At 48.2% G+C, this 18,223-nt stretch overlaps 1 protein-coding gene across 1 annotated transcript in view; it reads right to left on the bottom strand.

Moving 5' to 3' along the window:
• Positions 1 to 1,112: 1,112 nt before the first annotated feature.
• Positions 1,113 to 18,223, bottom strand: part of hs3st3b1b (heparan sulfate (glucosamine) 3-O-sulfotransferase 3B1b) — a 17,907-nt gene continuing 796 nt past the window's right edge. The window contains exons 1-2 of the mRNA XM_040176974.2: positions 18,129 to 18,223; positions 1,113 to 4,154 (exon numbers count right to left, since the gene is read on the bottom strand). The exon at positions 18,129 to 18,223 is cut by the window's right edge and continues 796 nt beyond it. Coding sequence (XP_040032908.1) covers positions 3,536 to 4,154; positions 18,129 to 18,223 — 714 coding nt within the window. The 3' untranslated portion in view covers positions 1,113 to 3,535. The remainder of the gene's footprint in view (positions 4,155 to 18,128) is intronic.

The following is an 18,223-nucleotide window of genomic DNA, read 5'->3' as shown; positions in this document are numbered from 1 at the left end:
CCCCCACTGCTGTAACCACAGTGCACGCTGAGCAGGAAACTGAAAAACTCAAAATTAGCCAGATTGTTTTTTGCGTAACCGCTCCACCGAAGGCCAGCTTTCACACACACACACACACACACACACACACACACACACACACACACACACACACACACACACAGTCTACTCATGTGACTCAGTCACACATGTATTGACCGCGAGGAAGCATCAAATAAGGTCTGAAGTGAAAATGAACTGCACAATGTTGGCAAACATTGGCAATGCTGTTGGCAAATATAAACAGCAGTTGACACATTGCATGTTGCATTGTTGCGTGCTGCCAAATGTTTAATCCTAATTTAGCGCTTTAATCAAAAACACATTAATGTTGCACAATATGCCAAACAGCAACAAAAAAATAACAAGCTTACCCACTAAAGAAAATAGTTGATTCACACAGACTGTGCACATACAGACACAGCCAGCGTTAACTTCCTGCCAACACAAATCTAAAGATGCATGTGAGCACAAGCAGATGGCAGTTAGCACTTAGTTAGCTTACTTTGGTTTGGTGAAGCACAAGCCCGTCTTCAAGTTCACCTTTGAGGCCGCCAGCTGAAGGGAATCCGGGTCAAAAGCACCTTTCTTTTGCTCCTTGCAGCTGAGAGTCAAAACAGGCATTCAGCAGCCATGCAGCTTCAGCTTGCAGTGGGCGGGGCTCCTGCCAGGTGTCACTCAATTAAAGGTCAGAACACGATTTCTCAATTTCTACAAGTATTCGGCCATGTGAATGGTTTTGGTTTAATTGACCCAGGTTTCATGATAGTTGTGTCCTCTACTGAACCAGATGCAGATGAGAGGATTTGTGAATGTGGTGATCACATCCAGACCCAGTATGCCCACTTTGGTATTCTTGCATTTTAACATATTTAATACATCTAATAATCATAGATCATATTTCCTGTTGTTATATATATATACTGTAAAGGGTCTGGATCTGACTTGCATTAAATGTTTTTTTTCTTTCAAAACATGATGTAATGAAACTTTTTAACCCAAAATAAATATTGCAAAGCTTTAAGTAGCACAAAAAATGAGAATAAACGAAATAAAAGTCAGGCACAAGAGGATTTTTGGTAAAATATATACTTTTTTATTTATTTATTCATACAAAGAAATATTTTAAATGTTCAGTATTTAATCATCTAGAAACATTTGTTTCATTTTGCTTTTGCATTGTGTAAAATTAATTCCTTTGATGTACATACCACAAAATACTTGATTTACATGTCATTTCACTTTTGTACATACAGATCTGCTAGTCTAAATATTATATGTGGGTAAAACAAACAGTTGTAACATTTTTAGATCTCAAAGCAGGTTGAATAAAACTCAACCATAACCGATGCAGCAACACGAGTAAACCCATGAGTGCAAGTAGTTTTTTTTTTCTTTCATATATTCTCCTCAATTACATGAACTTGACTGGAATTCAAATGCAGTTCTCCATTAATTACAGTGGAAATGTCAGACTTTCCTTCCAGAATATGACAGCTTGCTGAGAGAGGTCATCATAAATGCTTTCTTTTTAATAATACAAAATTGCACTAAGAAGAAAAGGGAGTGAAGGCTTTCTCTCCATAAATTCTCACTCGCAGTATCATTGCTCGAACTTGGTGAAAGTAAAGAATGGCACTACAGCAAGCCTCCATCTCCCCTCATCCCAAACATTGGTTGGAGGCTAAACCAGGCAGCTGGTTTCAACTGGAAAATATGTGAAATAGGTTCATGACAAGAGTGGGCGAACTGTGTTGTGTTGGCTATTTAAAGAGGCACAGCATTTTCCTAACTTGAAAACAAGAGAATCACAATCAAATGTGACTTTAGACTGTAACAGAGTGACAATCTGACCTTGGAAATGGACGCCGGGGTCTTTTAGTGGGAGGGCAGTTTGTGTACATTCAGTCTTGACCCTGCTTAAACACATACAGCGCTCCTCTGGATGCTAATAATCCCTTCCCATTATCCCTGCATTTTGATGATGGCGACAACATTGAGCATGCATAGCATAGCATAGTGTGGCTTAGCGTAGCCTAGCGGGGCCGCCTCCCTTCTATACGGGCCTGCTGCTGCACACCAAAGAATGATAACCACGCGCTCTGTCCCTCTTGCATATCAAGAATTCAAGTAGAAAGACAAAAACAAAGAGCTGGTGTAGGGAAGGAGGGAGGGAGGGGGGTCGAATATAGCAACTCATGCTGCGTGAAACGGTTGGGGGGGGCGAGGGGGGGTAAAGGTGTGAGTGAATAAGGCATAAAGTATATAGGCCATGGAAGATGGCACATGAGGTTTCCTTACAACACCGGAGAGGTTAGACACTGATCCCTGCCCCCCCCCCCCCCCCCCCCTCTGCCCCACCGGCGCGCCGCCTGAGGCAATTCTTGCCGTTTTGCGAGGGCATCACAAAAACCTTTCCTCTTCCTTTGATGTCTTTAGTCTGGGATTGGAGATGGGGCCTGGTGGACCTGCTTGAAGAAGCGCTATTGCAGTTAAGCCAAGTTGTTGCCATCTTTTTTTTCTTTTTTCTACCTTTATGCTGGATTCCTGACGGGTACGCCGCCTCTGCCTCACCCAAAGATGTGTTATTTATTTATTTATTTTTAAGTGGAACCAAGGCGCTGCGCCGGATTTGCTCGGCTCGGCAAATCAAATGCCTCTCAGGGAAATGGGATTGAGACTTTGTGTGACCTTTGAACTGAGCGGAGCCTGGCTCTCAGCCAACGCCGCTTCTAATGGGGAGTCAGAGAGCGGAGGCCCGATCGATCTGCCAGTTACCTTTACCCGATTAGCATAATGTTAACATGGGCCCTTATGTGGTCCGGGACAGGATTTACCGTTTGATGGATGGGTCATTCATTAGAGCAGGCAGCAGGAGCACTGAGAATGAAAGGGCAGCTGTTTGCTTTAAGCATGAGTGACACAATGAGGATCAATTAGGCCTATTGATCTAACTGTTATTGAGTGGAAAGGGACATGAGACCTGCAGCCAAGTGCAGGCAAATTGGATTGCAGTGAAACACGCTACAGACGAATCGTACTGACAATAAGTGGGTTTGAAAAGGATGAAGGTATGATGCATATAAGCATGAGGATGCACGTGGAAAGGTGTTGTCCGCTTCTGCGTGAGCACTCGGTACCCGTAATGTGGTGCTTTTATATTTTCCACCAACTTTTCAGTCACCGCTGATTATCTGCATTTCGAAGCACCAATGAATCCGCTTTACAGGGAGGTGAGAGAATTGAGGATTAAAAGGAGGAATGTTAGAAACAACATGTGGGCCAGATGTTATGTACAAATATGGTTAGGCAGCTTAGTGAATTAATTGCTTTGAAATAAAAATAAATTATTATAAAATAGATTTCTGTACATTTTACATATATATAGCAATATCTCCGCATCTTGCCATTGAATTACAGAAGAGAAAAAAAATAACTTGTTGACCAACTGACAATTTTTTTGTTTGTTTTTTGGGGGTCTTTCATGATGTTCCCATCAATCCCAACCAAAGTTATGTCCAGTCATCTGGTAGAACTTCATGTTGAAGGGCCTGTAGAAGTCCCGTAGCCTCTGCACCACCTCGGGGTCGATGTTGGGGTGGGTCCGCCCTTTGGTTTTGCCCAGGCAGTGGGGCTTGCTGCTGCCCTCGGCTTTCTTGAGGCACGGGAAACCCTTGGTCTGGTTGAAGTAAAAGTGTTTGTCCGTGATGATCCTCTTGAGGCCCAGGAAGTCCTGCACGCGGCCCAGCTCTCCGGCCGGGTCGCTGATCAGCCGCTCGCCGCTCACAAACAGGATCTGCTCCATGGGGAAGTACTGCAGCCAGTTGTCCAGGTGCTTGGCGTAGATGCCGATCTGCACGGCGCTCCACGACGTGTCGATGAGCCCCGTAGTCCTGTTTTTGAAGGTGAGGCTCTCGAAGGAGGGAATGTCGGGCTTCTTGGACAGCGTCTGCGTGTAGTCCGAGATGGCCCTGGTGACGGGGTCCCTCACCACCACGATCAGCTTGGTGTCCCGGGACATGGCGGCTATCCGGGCCGGAGCCTCTCTGGTCACAAAGTAGCTGGGGGTTTTCTCCATGGTGATCTGGCCCTCCAGAGTTTTGGGCATCAGCTCCCTGAGAGGAAAAAAAAAAGGCACAAAAAGAGGTTAGGAAGCGGGTCGGAGCAACACCGCGCATAATGTAATCAAGTTGATGGGGTTGTTCAGTTACAGTTGTTCTGTAATCAATGACTCACTGAGCCTGTTTATCCTTATTATGGAGCAGTATGGGTGCAGGAAGCTCTCCAACATCAACATGCTCACTCACTCATAAGATATCTCACCTCTGACGGAAAACATAGAACTTTTGTTTACTACATAATTCAACAAAGGGAAACATTTACAGGAATTCCCAAACATGTCCGACCCAGAATTTAACCATATCAGGGATTAGGAACTGGGTCTTCCCTCTGCTCCCTCTCTTCCCATTTGCATCCAACCTGCGGTTTTATTTAATTAATAGATTTCTGTACTGTATTCATTCTAATTATCCTTTAAATGCATTTGTAATTGTCTATTATGTTGTGTGTCGATTCCACTATGGAGGATGCATCGTCCCAGAGCCCGTCTTCATTGCTGGGTGTGATGTTCCAAAGTGGTCGGACTTAATCAAAATAACCCTCCCACCCCATTGGAGCAAAGAAAAAGCCCTCTGGATTTCCCTTGCTGACTGAGGCATAGCCACACCCACCGGTCACACCCCCCCCCCCCCCCCCCTCCAACTAAACAGCAATTATTTATTTTTTGGTGCTGAAAGATGATGAGGATTGTTTCACAAAGGGATTCTGGTTCAGGGGTGTTTTTTTTTTTTCCGACCGGAGTGTGTTTAGTTTTGGCTGGTGGGCTTCGCGCAGATACGTTACATGCAGACATATAATCAAGAGGCACTTGAGAGCAACTGGTTTTGAAGGGAAAAGTGAGTGCGCTCTGCTCACTCGGCGTTAGGTTTCACAATTCGGTGGCCGACCGCAGCGTCTCGATTACGGTGCAGGCGATAAGAGCGGTTTGACCGATATTGGGGCGAGGATTGCCTTTCCCTCTCTTTGGCCTCTGAATGCAGATTTGTGTGTGATGTGTGCACGGGATCAAATGCTTTTTATGGTGCAATCTGGATGGGAAGAGAGAGACGAAGGGACACGGACAACCCAATAACTGAAAGCGAGCGGTTTAAAGCACTCGAAGGAGAAACGAGATAACCTCAGGCACTTATCAGTGTCGCCGTGCTCTCGCAGATAAGAGTCCCGTTGGCCTTTTTGTACGCCCAAGCCTCGCCTTTGTAGTTAAAGCTAAGGCACTGATACACCATTGTTTGCTGTTGCGGGTCGATCCCATTGAAATGCCGTGCAATTCCACAGAGAGCAGAGAGAAAGGTAGATGATGATAGGAAGATGTCGAAACTACAACGTTGGACACATCCTGAACACTCAGAGGTCTGTGGCGCTCCATTCTTCCCCCGGCAGAAATATGCTCTAAAAGCCGGAATCTAGTTCACGTCCGTCCAGCTCATGGCTAATTCATGCATCATGCTCTTCATCAATGCTCATGTCTGTGTGAGAACGAACCGGTGAGAGGGGGGGAGGGAAGATGCCCAGGGTAACCGCCGGTAACCAATAAACAGGCTTGCGGAAATGTTGTTGGCAGATTTGTTTAATCCTAATGCAGTGCCAGTGATCTAATTATGATAATATCTTCCTTATGGCTGACACGTCAGAGGGGTGAACGCGGTAAACGGGGTTTAGAGAGGGGGGGGGGGGGGGGGAGGGGGGGGTCTAAGGATTTCTCCAAAAGCTCATTTAGCCCCCGACTGGGATCGTAAATAAGCAAGCCGGCAATCTAACGTCAGTTTTTATTATTCAAAACAAGTCAAGTGTCTTGTGTGCGCGCGACAAATCGTGGGTGATGACATGCAGAGATAACACCAGCATGTCAAAAGCAGTCGAGGGATGGGGGGGGGGGGTGTAGCTTCCCAGCGTAGTAGCATTTGGATTCATCCATTTCGTTTTGTACATCTTTAACACCTGATTGCTCGTGTCCAGGCTCATTGACAGCCTTTGGAAATAATAATAACAACACACAAAAAAAAACCCACAACATGTTGTTTGATGCCCGAGCATGACGGATCTTTTCCGCCAGCCAACTATTCCTGTAAAGAAACACTTCCCGAGCACAATCACTGGAAATCTATGCCCCGACTTAAGAAACCCTCGACTAAAACGCCGTTTCTCTCGATGCTCAGCGGTGAGACTTCCTGCGAGCGTTTTGTTATTCTTTATGCTAACATACAAAAAAAAAAAAAATACAGATCCGACACAGACGAGGCAAATGTCTTCCCATCTAATCCGATTTCAACATGACAATGCGGCGTGGCGATGGGGAGGAGGCCCGAGTTACAATGTGCATAGTGATAGATTATGCTGATCCAAGCTCAGGGGTTTCTTTTTTTTTTCTCCACAAAAATCAAGTGTTTGGGGGGTTGGAGGAGCATTAAAAAAAAAAGGCGATGGTTGGACAGCGACGGAGAAAGAAAGCAGTGAGGAAACCAAATTCCCAAGAAGAGACCCCCCAACCCGCCCTCGGAACAAAAAATCTCCACCTCTGACTTGACCCGCCGCCTCGGTCAAAGAGGCGAAATACAAGGCGGGCAGAGAGAAAAGAGAAGATAGGAGGGGATTTTTAGTGGGACAAGTAGCTCTTGGAGAAACAATGGCTATTATGCTCCCTTTTGATTTATGAGGTGCTGCTTTTAAAGATCCCGTCAGCAAACAGGCAATCCTGTGACAACGGGCTCCTCTTTTTTCCTGCTTTTTCTTTGAAAGTGAGCCATTGTTCCCCCCCGAGCGGCGGGGCGATCAGGGCAGCGGTCAGGGCAGCGGGGCGGGGAATGGGGGGGGGTTTGGAGGGAGAAGGAGGGAGGCGGAGGGGGGTGCTTATCAAGGGCCGAGTGGAGTCCTTCTCAACCTTCGAGAGAGAGAAGCCTTTTGGAGAGCTCTTTAGTGGCGCGTGTGCCAACAGTGCTCAGCAAACATCTGTCCCCCTCACATACCGAGGACGCCGCAGTCCGACGACACAGTTTGATGCCACGTCGCTTTTTATCCGCCGACCACTTGCGGTGCCGCGCCGCAAAGAGAGAAACTACAATTATTGTAAAATGGCCGGACTCTCTCCCGATCACGTGCGCTTGTCCCCCTTGACACAATTGTCCAACGTGGAACTTTTCCGTGAGGCAAAAAAACGGTCGGGGACCCGTGGCTCCGACCTCGCTGCACGTCTCCGGCTATCGAGAACATTTCAAAAGTTAAGAGACATGCCAGAAACAGCGATGAGACGCAAAGCAGAAGCCCCCCCCCCCCGTCACATGACAGCGTCAAACGGGAGCCGGACGAGCGGACCTTTAGCCCGCGTTTCTCAGGAAAGGGGTTATTTCTGTCTGGGGCTTCTGCCTCCCGCCTGTCACGTTTGATTTGACGGTAACGGGCTGACAGCGTCCCCGACGAAATGACTCGTTTGGTCAAACTCAAAAGGATTCGATCTTCCGTTTTCAATCACCTCATGTGTCTGGATGGGAAGTTTTTGTCTGCATTTGAATCTCAAATTAGGGTTTGTTCATTTGAATACAGACAAATCCAAGGGCACTTTGTATCCACCGGCGAGTGGAGGGCGCGGCTCTACTGCTGTGGGAATTTAAAGATGAAGACGGCTTGTTTCTAGGGCTTGAAGGCCCTGGAGCGCGTGTTGCCTCCCCGAGGGAGTGACTCCGACCAAAACAACAGTGCGCCCTAAACAATCAACAACAAGCTCTCAGAGGAGGCAGAATGAATGAAAATAATCAAACCAAATCAGATGCGCTTTTGGGGAATCAGGCAGGCCTCACTTCTACGTCTTGGGACTCCTTTTCATCGTCATTCCTCGCCGCGTTCTCTCTCCCATTGATCCCAGCGGCAAACCCCCGACCCCGCTGACAATCGGGCCTCGAGGTCCGATAGCAAAGTGACACTTCACAAGTGGGAAGACGGAGAGGGAGGAAACGAGGGCAGAGGTACTGAAAGGCTCTCTTTCTTCTCCAAAAGGGCCTCTCACCCGAGCCCTTCAACATGAACCATTGCGATTGGACGTAGGAGCATTTACTAGGAAATACAAAGAAACATCTTTCTTCCTCATTGGATGATAAAGATCTCGAGCAGCGCGACGCGTTATAGATTCAAACACTTTGAACGCCGGAGGAATCGGGCTGGTTCGAGTGCAAGTGGCACACATTTCTCACGGCGGTGCGTTGGAAGGGTTGTTCTCCCCGATGCCGGAAAACGCAGTGGCCTGGATGAAAGATGATACATGAAGATACGGAGGGTCCCTCGCATGAATCCATAGACGAGTCAGCGGTAAAGAGAAGCAGCGGGAGAAGCCTACATGCTGCGAAATGGAACCGCAGAAGGGCAAAATGTTCATGCAACACACACGACGACGCACAAAGACGCACAATGGACACCACGAAAAAGGGAGGCCGCCGGCTCACTAAAGAGTTCCGAGGTAGCACTTAAGCACATGCAGAAGCCCAGCATTTTGAAATACGCTCCACTGTGTCTGTCTGGAGTCTGACATTATACTTAACCACAGAGCACGGCTTTGGCTGTAAATTAAAACGAACGGAGGAGATAGTTTATGGATGCAGAGACGGAGAAGAGCTCCGGCTCTTCTGGTCTCTCTTTGAAGCCCTTGGAGGGGAGTCCAGGTGTTAGCATGTGGCCGCTTGGAGCTTTTTGACAGTTCATTTCCTGGCTGAGGAGAGCCAGAGCTCTCCGCTCGAAACGGAACGTAAGAACATTCGTCTCCTGCGTCTTTTACATGCGTCCCCTCACACCCCCGCTTTTTTAAAATCGATACCCGCATGAGCCCAGAGTGATGGCGCACCTTCATCGACCCGATCGGAGTCATCTGTCAGGACTCCTCCCCGTGCCCGAGGTTTCAAATTGAAGGGCTTCACTGAATAATGGAGTCGCTGGAAACTGGGGAAGGTGGCTGAGTGGAAGCCCCCCCTCCGAATCAGCGGTCTGCTGAAAGGATTAATAATGCAGGCCGGCCTGGTATCGCACACTCAGGGCCGGGCGGGATGCTGCAGTTTTAAGGAGGGGAGCTGTTGGAAAGATAAATGTCTCCTTCAGGTATCTGGGGCCTGGTTTCTCTGGATGCAGTTTTAGGGGCTAATGATTCCTTTCCTAATCCTTCCTTTCCCTGGGTGGACGATTCCTTCTTGTTTGCCGTTGTTATATTTTAAGGTGTCATTGAGGTATCTCGGCCCAAAGAGAAAAACTTTATTTGTGTGGTTATAATACTGTTAAAAAAGGGGGGTTTTATTTAGTTTTTTATTGGTGAAATTTTCTATTGATTGAGAGTGATTTGCGGCTTAAATTAAATGTTTTTAGGGGGGAAAAGCGTCTCTTCAAGGCGAAACGCTCCGGCTACCGGTGTTAAAGTCCACACGTGTCCAAGAAGTTACAGAAGATTTTCTTCTACAAACAGGGGAAGGAGGGAGTGTGGGACAACAGGATCCCGGGTCACAGTGTCATGCAGCAGCTTCCATTTTAAGCTTTTCCATCTCGTTTCTTGCTCAGTGACTCTTTGACACCCGAGCCCCGCGCCGGAGTCCTGATCTTACACTGTGTCAGAGCAGCCTGGGAATCCACTGACCCCCCCCCGGGTAAACAACCCTAACGGCGCAAAACCCATCCGTCATTTTTCACTGGAATCAGGGAGTCACGCTTTGCCAGAGTGGAGCATTTTCTTATCATAATGTCTCTTACAGAGTGTGTGTGTGTGTGTGTGTGTGTGTGTGTGTGTGTGTGTGTGTGTGTAAGAGAATGTGAGCAAGTGAGGGAGAAAAAGACAGAAAGAGGGAGAGAAAGGGAGTCAAGCCTTGCGGTCGCAGACCTTCCAGACCGGGTTTGGACTCGTACCCAGTCTGGTTTTGGAGGCAACATCAGACACTAGTGAAGTAGAATAAATAAATAGAGAACTAACCGCCACATATAATGTCATGGACTACATGGGGTCAGACACCCCAACAGCATATTACCCCCCAGCCACAGCTTTCAGACAGACCCCCCTCCATGACATCCTGAAACTACTTAAGTGAGGCGGAGACGTTCGGCTCTTATGTGGTTGCCTTGTGATGGGCAGCATCACGGAGGCCTGACAAGTACACATTATTCATTTCGGTGAGTGATTACTGTTTTTTTTTTTTTTACCGCTCGGGAAAAATCTGTTTTTGTGTATATTTGTCGCCATTTGGCACGCTTGGAAAACGAAGAAGCCACGGAGGGTGTTTTTCCGAGGCCAGGACCCACATCGGCCGGCATGTGGCCCGAGGACGGCTGCGGGGAATAACCGAGTGTTAATAACCCCGCAGTGAAGCGAAGTAGTCCACCGACATGTGGTATAAATAAAACAGAGGAGCCGGGAGGAGGGTAGAAACCAGCAAGGGCCTCCTCCGCTTCCCTCTCATGAACGTGCGACGGTGGGCCGGCCTGCAGCTTTCAAAAGAAGCTGAATGTTTCTGGGTTTGCGGGGGGGGGGGGGTTTGGTGCATCCCACCGCTTTGTTCGACGCGAGACACGACGCGGGTCACCTGACGCCGCCTCAGCGTTCAGGCCGAAGACACTCGGGCGGCTCTTCTCTCCGGAAAGCGACCCAGAGTTTGTTTTCAGCGCTTGTAATGCTCGCTAATCAGCGTGTTTGCGGAAGGCGTTGGGCCGCGGCTCGCCGCACACATTCCAGCGCTCCATCAGGGTCCGGGGGGGGGGGGGGGGGGGCGACCTGCTGACAGCTCGGGCCGATGAACCGTGACGGGATGAAAAAAACAACAACAAGGGAAGCAACGATCAAGGGCTGCAGGTGGAGCGTGTGTGTGTGTGTGTGTGTGTGTGTGTGTGTGTGTGTGTGTGTGTGTGTGTGTGTGTGTGTGTGCAAGCAGAATCAGCCATTCTGACTGATTTCCTGACACTTGACATGCACCGAGAGGCCCCCGACTCCTTGATCCAGCTACAGCAAAGATGAATAAAAGATGAAACAGACTGGAGAAGGACGTGTACAGGCTACATGCCACCACCCCCGCTCCCAAGATGCTCACACACACACACACACACACACGCTCACAGAGAGAAAGACAAGGAGCGAGCGGCTTTGCATCCTGTTTGAATTGCCTGTCATCTGTAGCTGCCTGCGCACCTTTTTGAAAAGAGGGGGATTTCCTCTCTGCTGTACGTCACTCAGCGCGTTTGGACTCTCATTATTATTTCGCTTTACTCTTTTTTTCCCCCCTTTGATTGCTCACACAGCAGCTGTCGTCGCAGGTTAATGGTTTACAAATTCCCGAAGGCAGCCGGGCCTCCCGAGCCGACGTACAATTAGCCAAATTGAGCAACGCGGCAATTAACCTTCACCTTCCAGGGAAGGGAAGAGTGGCAGCAGAGCTCCTCGGGCTGTCCCACCGTTTTCTTTGGATTCGAGCCTAGACGCTGTCTCCCGCCGCATCGGCGAGCCCCGCCAAGACAAGATAACTAGCGCTAAGAACGCCGGGGCCGCTAAACGCAGACATCACCGGTGGCGGTTGAAGTGTGTCATCGTTCCTCGTGGAGCGCGGTGCCAAATATTCTATCAGCATGGAGAGATCTGCTCCAACTGCAGCGCGAGGTTCTGTGGAGGCAGCGGAGAGGAGCTCGATTCAAACTGAATGTCAACTCTTCAGAGGATGTTTGTTTTCTGCTTTTTCACTCCAGCTTTTTTTTCCCAGATTTAGAAAAGCACGAGAATATTGAAAATATATATATAATATAGAAAAAAGAAAAGGAAAGTCTAATTAAAGCTAAAGCTTTTGACCAAATTTCATGCTATTTTTTGGATATCCTGTTTTCTTTTCTCACCAAACTGAGCATCTTGATAGCGATGTGGCGCTTCTGTGCTTCTAAAACATTCAACACGCGGTTTCCAGATTCTGATCAAGTCAAACAACCAGGGAGGGAAAAAGTGCTCGTCGCGGCGAGAGAAATAATTGGAAGAGTCGAGTTGCGTTTGGCCAGGTTGCCTTGGCATCGGCGCTGAAGTGTTCTTACGGCCCTTCAGAGGGAGCGCGGCACTTCGGGGACGACCGCTCGATGGGGAGAGAGTGACGAGTGTCAAGCAGCCGCGGCGCAGGGAGACAACTCGGGGCTTCTAATGAGGCTCTGCTCTTTTACTGCCAAAGCTAACGGAAACCTCGGGAGACCTCAGCCGCTCGCTCGCTCCCTGTGTGTGTGTGTGTGTGTGTGTGTGTGTCCTCTCTTCCCAGAGGCGGCTACACTCTAATGGCCACCTCAGGGACTCAATACCTGGGACCAGCGAAGCTTCACAGGTTCCACCTTTTCCACTGCTAAGTTTTCCTTTCGGGAAGGCAGCGAGGAGCTCCCTGGCTTTCTCTAACAGCGAATGATTAACAGGAGCGTATTAGAGTGTTTCTCCGGGGGGGGGGGGACTTTTTAAATGCGCTAACGAGGGTTCATTTCAGCGGCAATGAATGACCATTAACTTTGGAGGGAGGATGTCTGGTTGTGTTCTGACATGTGGAACAACATCCAAATTATCGCCTCGTTAAAGGAGGCCTAATCCACACGGGGGAGCGCAGAGGGGAGCGGGGGGGGGGGGCTCCTTTTTTTCATCTAATACTATCATATTATATTACATTTCTTCACGAGCATCTTTTATTGTTGTCGACTTTCAACTATAGAAAAGAAGAGACAATGAGGTTCCTTTTCCAGGAGGTTCCTGTCTGTGGCGGCCATATTGTCTTTACCGACGTGGACGTGGGGGAGACGGGGGGGAAAGGGAGGGGGGGGGGGGGGGGCGCAGTCCAGTGCTGCCACTCCCTTCTCCACAGGTCTCCCCTTTTGCAATTAACCGCTAGTAAAAGCTAGGGGATAAAAAGCGGCCTTTTATTTGCCCCCCTCCCTCTCCACACTGACCAAAAGCTCCTTTTCAGAGAGGCCGCGCCCTGGAACGCACCGACCGAGCAGGACGCGTGACACTATTCTTACGCACCAGCAGAGCGAGTGCACAGCTGGAGAACGGGACGGATTTGAAGGCGACTTCTCGGGGGGGACGGGGGGGATGGGGGGGACGGGGGCGGAACGGGAAGCCGTTAACAAATAATCCGCTCATCTGGGAACGACGAAGTGGAAGTTTAGCACAGAGGCACAGTCGGAAACCGACGGGCCTTTTCGACGGCCGCGGCGGGAGAGGATTGGAGCCGAGCGCGTGGGCCCGCCGTCGGCTGGACGCTCGATCGGCCGCTGCGGCCCCCCGAGGGGCCCGGTCGAGTTCCGGGGGAATCGGGGAAAAACGATCGCAGCGCCGAAAGGATCACGTCATCTGGATCCATCTTTGTCTTCTCTGGAACTGTAACCGGATTTTTGGCCACAAAAAAACAAAAACAAGCAGCAATCATCCTTGGTGAACGTAATTCTTAAAAGTGGGCTCAAGAGCCATGCCGTCCCGCTATTGTTTTCTATGAGGAACATGTAACATCCCCGGCGGGGCCCCCGTAGGTTCCAGGCGGCTTTCTGTGGCCCCGCAGATGGTCAACACACAGAACCCCGTCGGGGAGCAGACGCGGGTCTGACCCCAGTCAAAGGCCCTTAACACCGTCTCTGCACATTACCTCCAATCAGGCCTGACCGATCAATACGGGCTATCCCCCCGAGGGGAGGGGCCACGCTGACATTTGCGCACGCCGCCTGAGCGTTTCCCTTCTTTTGTGGCTCGTGACGGCACCGCAGCTGAGCTCGTCGCGGCGCTTTAGACGTATCGGCTTTCCACATAACATCCCCATGTATGCATATAACATATATAATAACACTGGCGCGGAGATTTTTTTTTTTTTTTGTGAACGGGGACGATTTGATGCCCTTCACTGGGGCTCCAAAGGACCAGGTGGCCTTTTTTTTTTTTTTTTTTTGGTCCATTGAGAAAAAGGAAGGAAGGAAGGAAGGAGGGCGAGGTCAGTGGCAACAGAGGGTGGACGGGTCACCTACATGGAAATAGGAGCACCCCTGTGGTGAGCAGATAAAAGGACGTGCACCCATCCAGAACTGTCCCTGACATGGCTGGGAGCAGCAGGCTGACTCCGGCTCAACTACCACAAGTGGGGGGTAGTCGGGGGGGGGGGGCAGACCGGCCTTTAGACAGCGGCTTTCAAACGGCGCAGACTTCCGCAAGTGTCTGATAGCGATTTCTTTTTCTTTCTTAGGGAGCCTGTTTTTCAACAAAGCGCCACTTGTTCTTTTTGTGTGTGTGTGTTTGTGTGTGTGTGTGTCTGGCGCTATAAGCTACTTTGCAGGTCTGTTCACCTCCACGGTGTTTTATCACCGACTAGATACAAAGGTTGACCAGAGAGACATCCTGCTCGGAAGATGGCGCCGGATTCAGTCCCACCAGTCGCCCGACAGCGACTGGAGCCCAACCTTTGATCACCAACCACATCACAGGAGGACTGAATATTGCATAGCTGTGTGTGTGTGTGTGTGTGTGTGTGTGTGTGTGTGTGTGTGTGTGCGTGTGTGTGCGTGCTCAAAGGGATATCCTATATCCTTATGAACGAGCGGCTCACAAACATCTCACCTTAAAGTTTCCCTCTACGGCGAACAAATAACACACAACACTACAAAAACAGCAGCACAACCACGCGTGCGGCAGTAGGACCAATAACTCACGTGTTTGTGAGCCCACGACAGCAAAACCACACCACAGTCTTTATACATCCAAGCCCCTTCGTGGCCAATAGGGCTCAATGGAAACACCAAGAGAGCGACAGACTGACAGGGCGAGTTAATGCAGGAGTCAACAAGAGTTAGGAGTAAATAAAATGCCTCTTGTTTGTTTTTAAGAAGTTTGATCATCTTAGATGCAACTGTGAAACCAGGTGATGCTCCTTTTGTTGCCAGCTTTGGTGCAAACAGTCAAAAGAAAATACTGCATTTTGAACGAATTTTTAAGTCAACTTTCTTGTTGTTTGTTGAGTTTCTCCCCTGTGTTTTAGTAACGTTTCTTTGCCTTTAAATGTTTTGTCTTGCTTTGAGAGGCGCAACATTCAGCTTGCAACGTTGCTTTAATTGCCACAAAAGAATAATATTTTCCTCATTGACTTATTTCATTGTCAGTTTTGCATAAGTAATGCAACTGAATGCAGCTTAAAGAGCATTTGCATCTGTTGTCATTGTGCAGGGAGACAAAAAAAAAAAAAAAACACAAAGGATAAACGCATGCAACAACAGGATGCATAATAGTACTCGAGTGTGACATAATACATAGAACCAAGCAGGATGATTACACTCAATAGTGTGCTGACGTTATCTGAAACTTAAGGCTGGTTCTCAACGTATAATGCTGAAGAAAACCACGAAAAACCACTAAACAGGCGCGAATAGAAAAAGAGCAATAACGAAAGGCGCGTCCCTGTTCTCCCAGTCACACTGTGTGTGTGTGTGTGTGTGTGTGTGTGTGTGTGTGTGTGTGCGTGCGTGTGTGTGTGCGCGTGCGCCTCTGGGCCAGTTCATGCATGACCTCACTGTGAAAATGTGTACCTCCTGATACAAGGACCCCCTCGGTCAAAGGCATGAATCGCGTGTTTGTCTTTGGCACAAATGAAAAACCGTCAAAGTGCATCACAAATCCACAATGCGACTTGTTAACGCCACCTCCATTCATGGCTTCCCCCTCCAGGTCGCTTCTGCTCCCTTCTGTGGCTGCATTGACTCGGCGGAATTCCAGCTCAAAATGTGCAACCATTGGGGGGGGGGGGGGTGGGGAGGGGGGAACAATAGTGGACAGCAGAGAGATTGTGCAAATGGACAATGAAGGAGAGGTGCGTTGCTCAAGTATCACACACACACACACACACACACACACACACACACACACACACACACACACACACACACACACACACACACACACACACACAGCCTCCATAAATAACCAATCAGATAATATTCCCAGAGAATTTATTCTAATGTCACGCAATTTCTTTTATTTTTTTTCTCTGTGTGGAACATTCCAGCGTTCATCTCTTTGTATCCTGCTCGAGAAGCAGAAGCAGTCAGACTGCTTCGCTCACGCTGTTTCACTGAAACATCTTTTGCGGGTGAAGAGCGATTGGAAAAAAAACAAAAACAGGGAGAGATCACTTCTAGGACGCGTTGATGGACTTTTTTCCGCCGTAAACACCACTGTTTGTGTATCCAGTCGCAGCATGAAATGCCTCATACCACACAAATGATCCAAACTCTTCTCTTGCTTTTAATGCCGAATTAAAAAAAGAAAAAAAAGAGTTCTCAGTCTGTTTCTGTGAGTCAGACTGAAGATATTATTTTATTTTTTTGGTGACAGCAAAAGGAAATGGAGTAAAATGAGATTTTGCTTAAGACAATATGCTTCCATTCCACCCCTGGATAAATGAAACCTTCAGCCGTGGCTTCTTTATGCGTCTCCAAAGGAATTAGCTTTCATTGCCTTACAAAACTATAGCAGACGCAGAAAAGCTGGAAAGCGCTGCCGTGTGGGAGTGAAATAACAGAATCCCAAACTCCAAAGAGCAAATCTGTGCCTCTACCAAAGGGAGAGCAGGAAACTTCACACAAATCAAGGAAGATTATTCAGTTTGAATTGTGCCCATTCAGTGTCGCCCATGGGTGGGGGCCCACTTCAAGTTCTTGCACATTCAGAGTGTAGAAAAAGAGCCCGTCCCAAACTTAGAAGTTGTTTTTTAATCAATATCCCAGATGGGCCTTGACTCCAGATGAAATCTTTGATTAAAAAAAAAAAGCAAAATACAGTTTGACAGTTTATCATAAAAGTAATTTGCCAATTTGGAGTTCAAACTCAAATAGCCAATTAGGTGATTTATGGGCCGTGACCTTTGCCCGTTTATTTGCTTATAAAATAAACATAAGAAACGAGCAGCTCACTAGATCGACACGTTGTCGTGGTAAGGTAAAGGATAACGTGAGTTTTGTCGACCTCTGAGGACGGTGAGCGGGTTTTATTCGCTGTGTTTTTCCTCGCGCCTCGTGGAGCCCTTTGACATAACGGTCAGAAGGATTCACGCGTTTTAGACGCTTTAAACACTTGTTTTCGATCCCCGGAAAGTAGAATAAAAGAAAGTTTTGAGAATCGTTTCGGAGCACACTGGGATTGGTCAAATTTGGGCAATTTGTGCCATCCACGTTGCGCAGAAATTCACGCGGATTTGCAGTGAAATGCAATAAACAATATCTGCGGGGTCAAGTTTTTAGCTGAAAGCTGAAACCAACAGAACTTTCCCATAACGCCCGAACAAACCGAACCAATAAATCCGATTTTACAATTGATAAAATGCTAAACATAGAAAAAAAGAACACGGAAAAATAAAATAATTGCACAATGTAAGTGGACAGAGGCGCCGGAGACACGTCAGCGTGGAGGTGCAGTGTTGCGCCGCGTCCAACAGAGATCACTGCGCATCGCGGGAACGGGCCGATCCCCGCAGCCTCCGAAACGACACAACTGATCAATACTTCTTCTTCTTTTTTTAAATAACGTGCACGGTCAAACACGTCTTTGATCATAACTTTAAATCATCTAATGCTAATTAATAAGGTACAATAATGTGAGGTGAAAAAAAGGGCAGCTATGTCACAGCCAAACGTCGCGTAAATCTAGTTTCAGTTTGGCATAAACTCTACACTCACTGGCTAATACATGAAGAAAAAAATGTCATATATATATACACACATTTTATACTGTTATGGAGGTTCCTTAAATCAATTTGGAGTTAATTAGCCTATTCATCTCCCAGAGACATTAACGATGCAAATGTTTCTGGGAGACGAATAAAGAAACCCTTGAAACGTCTCTGTAAACACTAAATTAAATAAAACTTCTTCTTTTTTAACCACATTGGCTGACCCATCTATACCATCACTGCCTCCTTCAAACGGCCGCGTTCATTCTCCTCCCGCACGCATCCACCCCACTGCGCCGCGCTCCTCACCTGTACCACTCCAGCCCGTTCTCGTAGTTGCGGTCGAAGAAGTGCGGCTCCGCTCCCACGGCCCTGATGTCCGGGTGGACCCGGAGGAACTCCAG

The sequence above is a fragment of the Gasterosteus aculeatus genome, chromosome 5 (assembly GCF_964276395.1).
Source record: "Gasterosteus aculeatus chromosome 5, fGasAcu3.hap1.1, whole genome shotgun sequence".
Classification (NCBI taxonomy): Eukaryota; Metazoa; Chordata; class Actinopteri; order Perciformes; family Gasterosteidae; genus Gasterosteus; species Gasterosteus aculeatus.
Note: the sequence above shows the minus strand (reverse complement) of the source record. Positions and strands in the feature narration are given on the sequence as shown.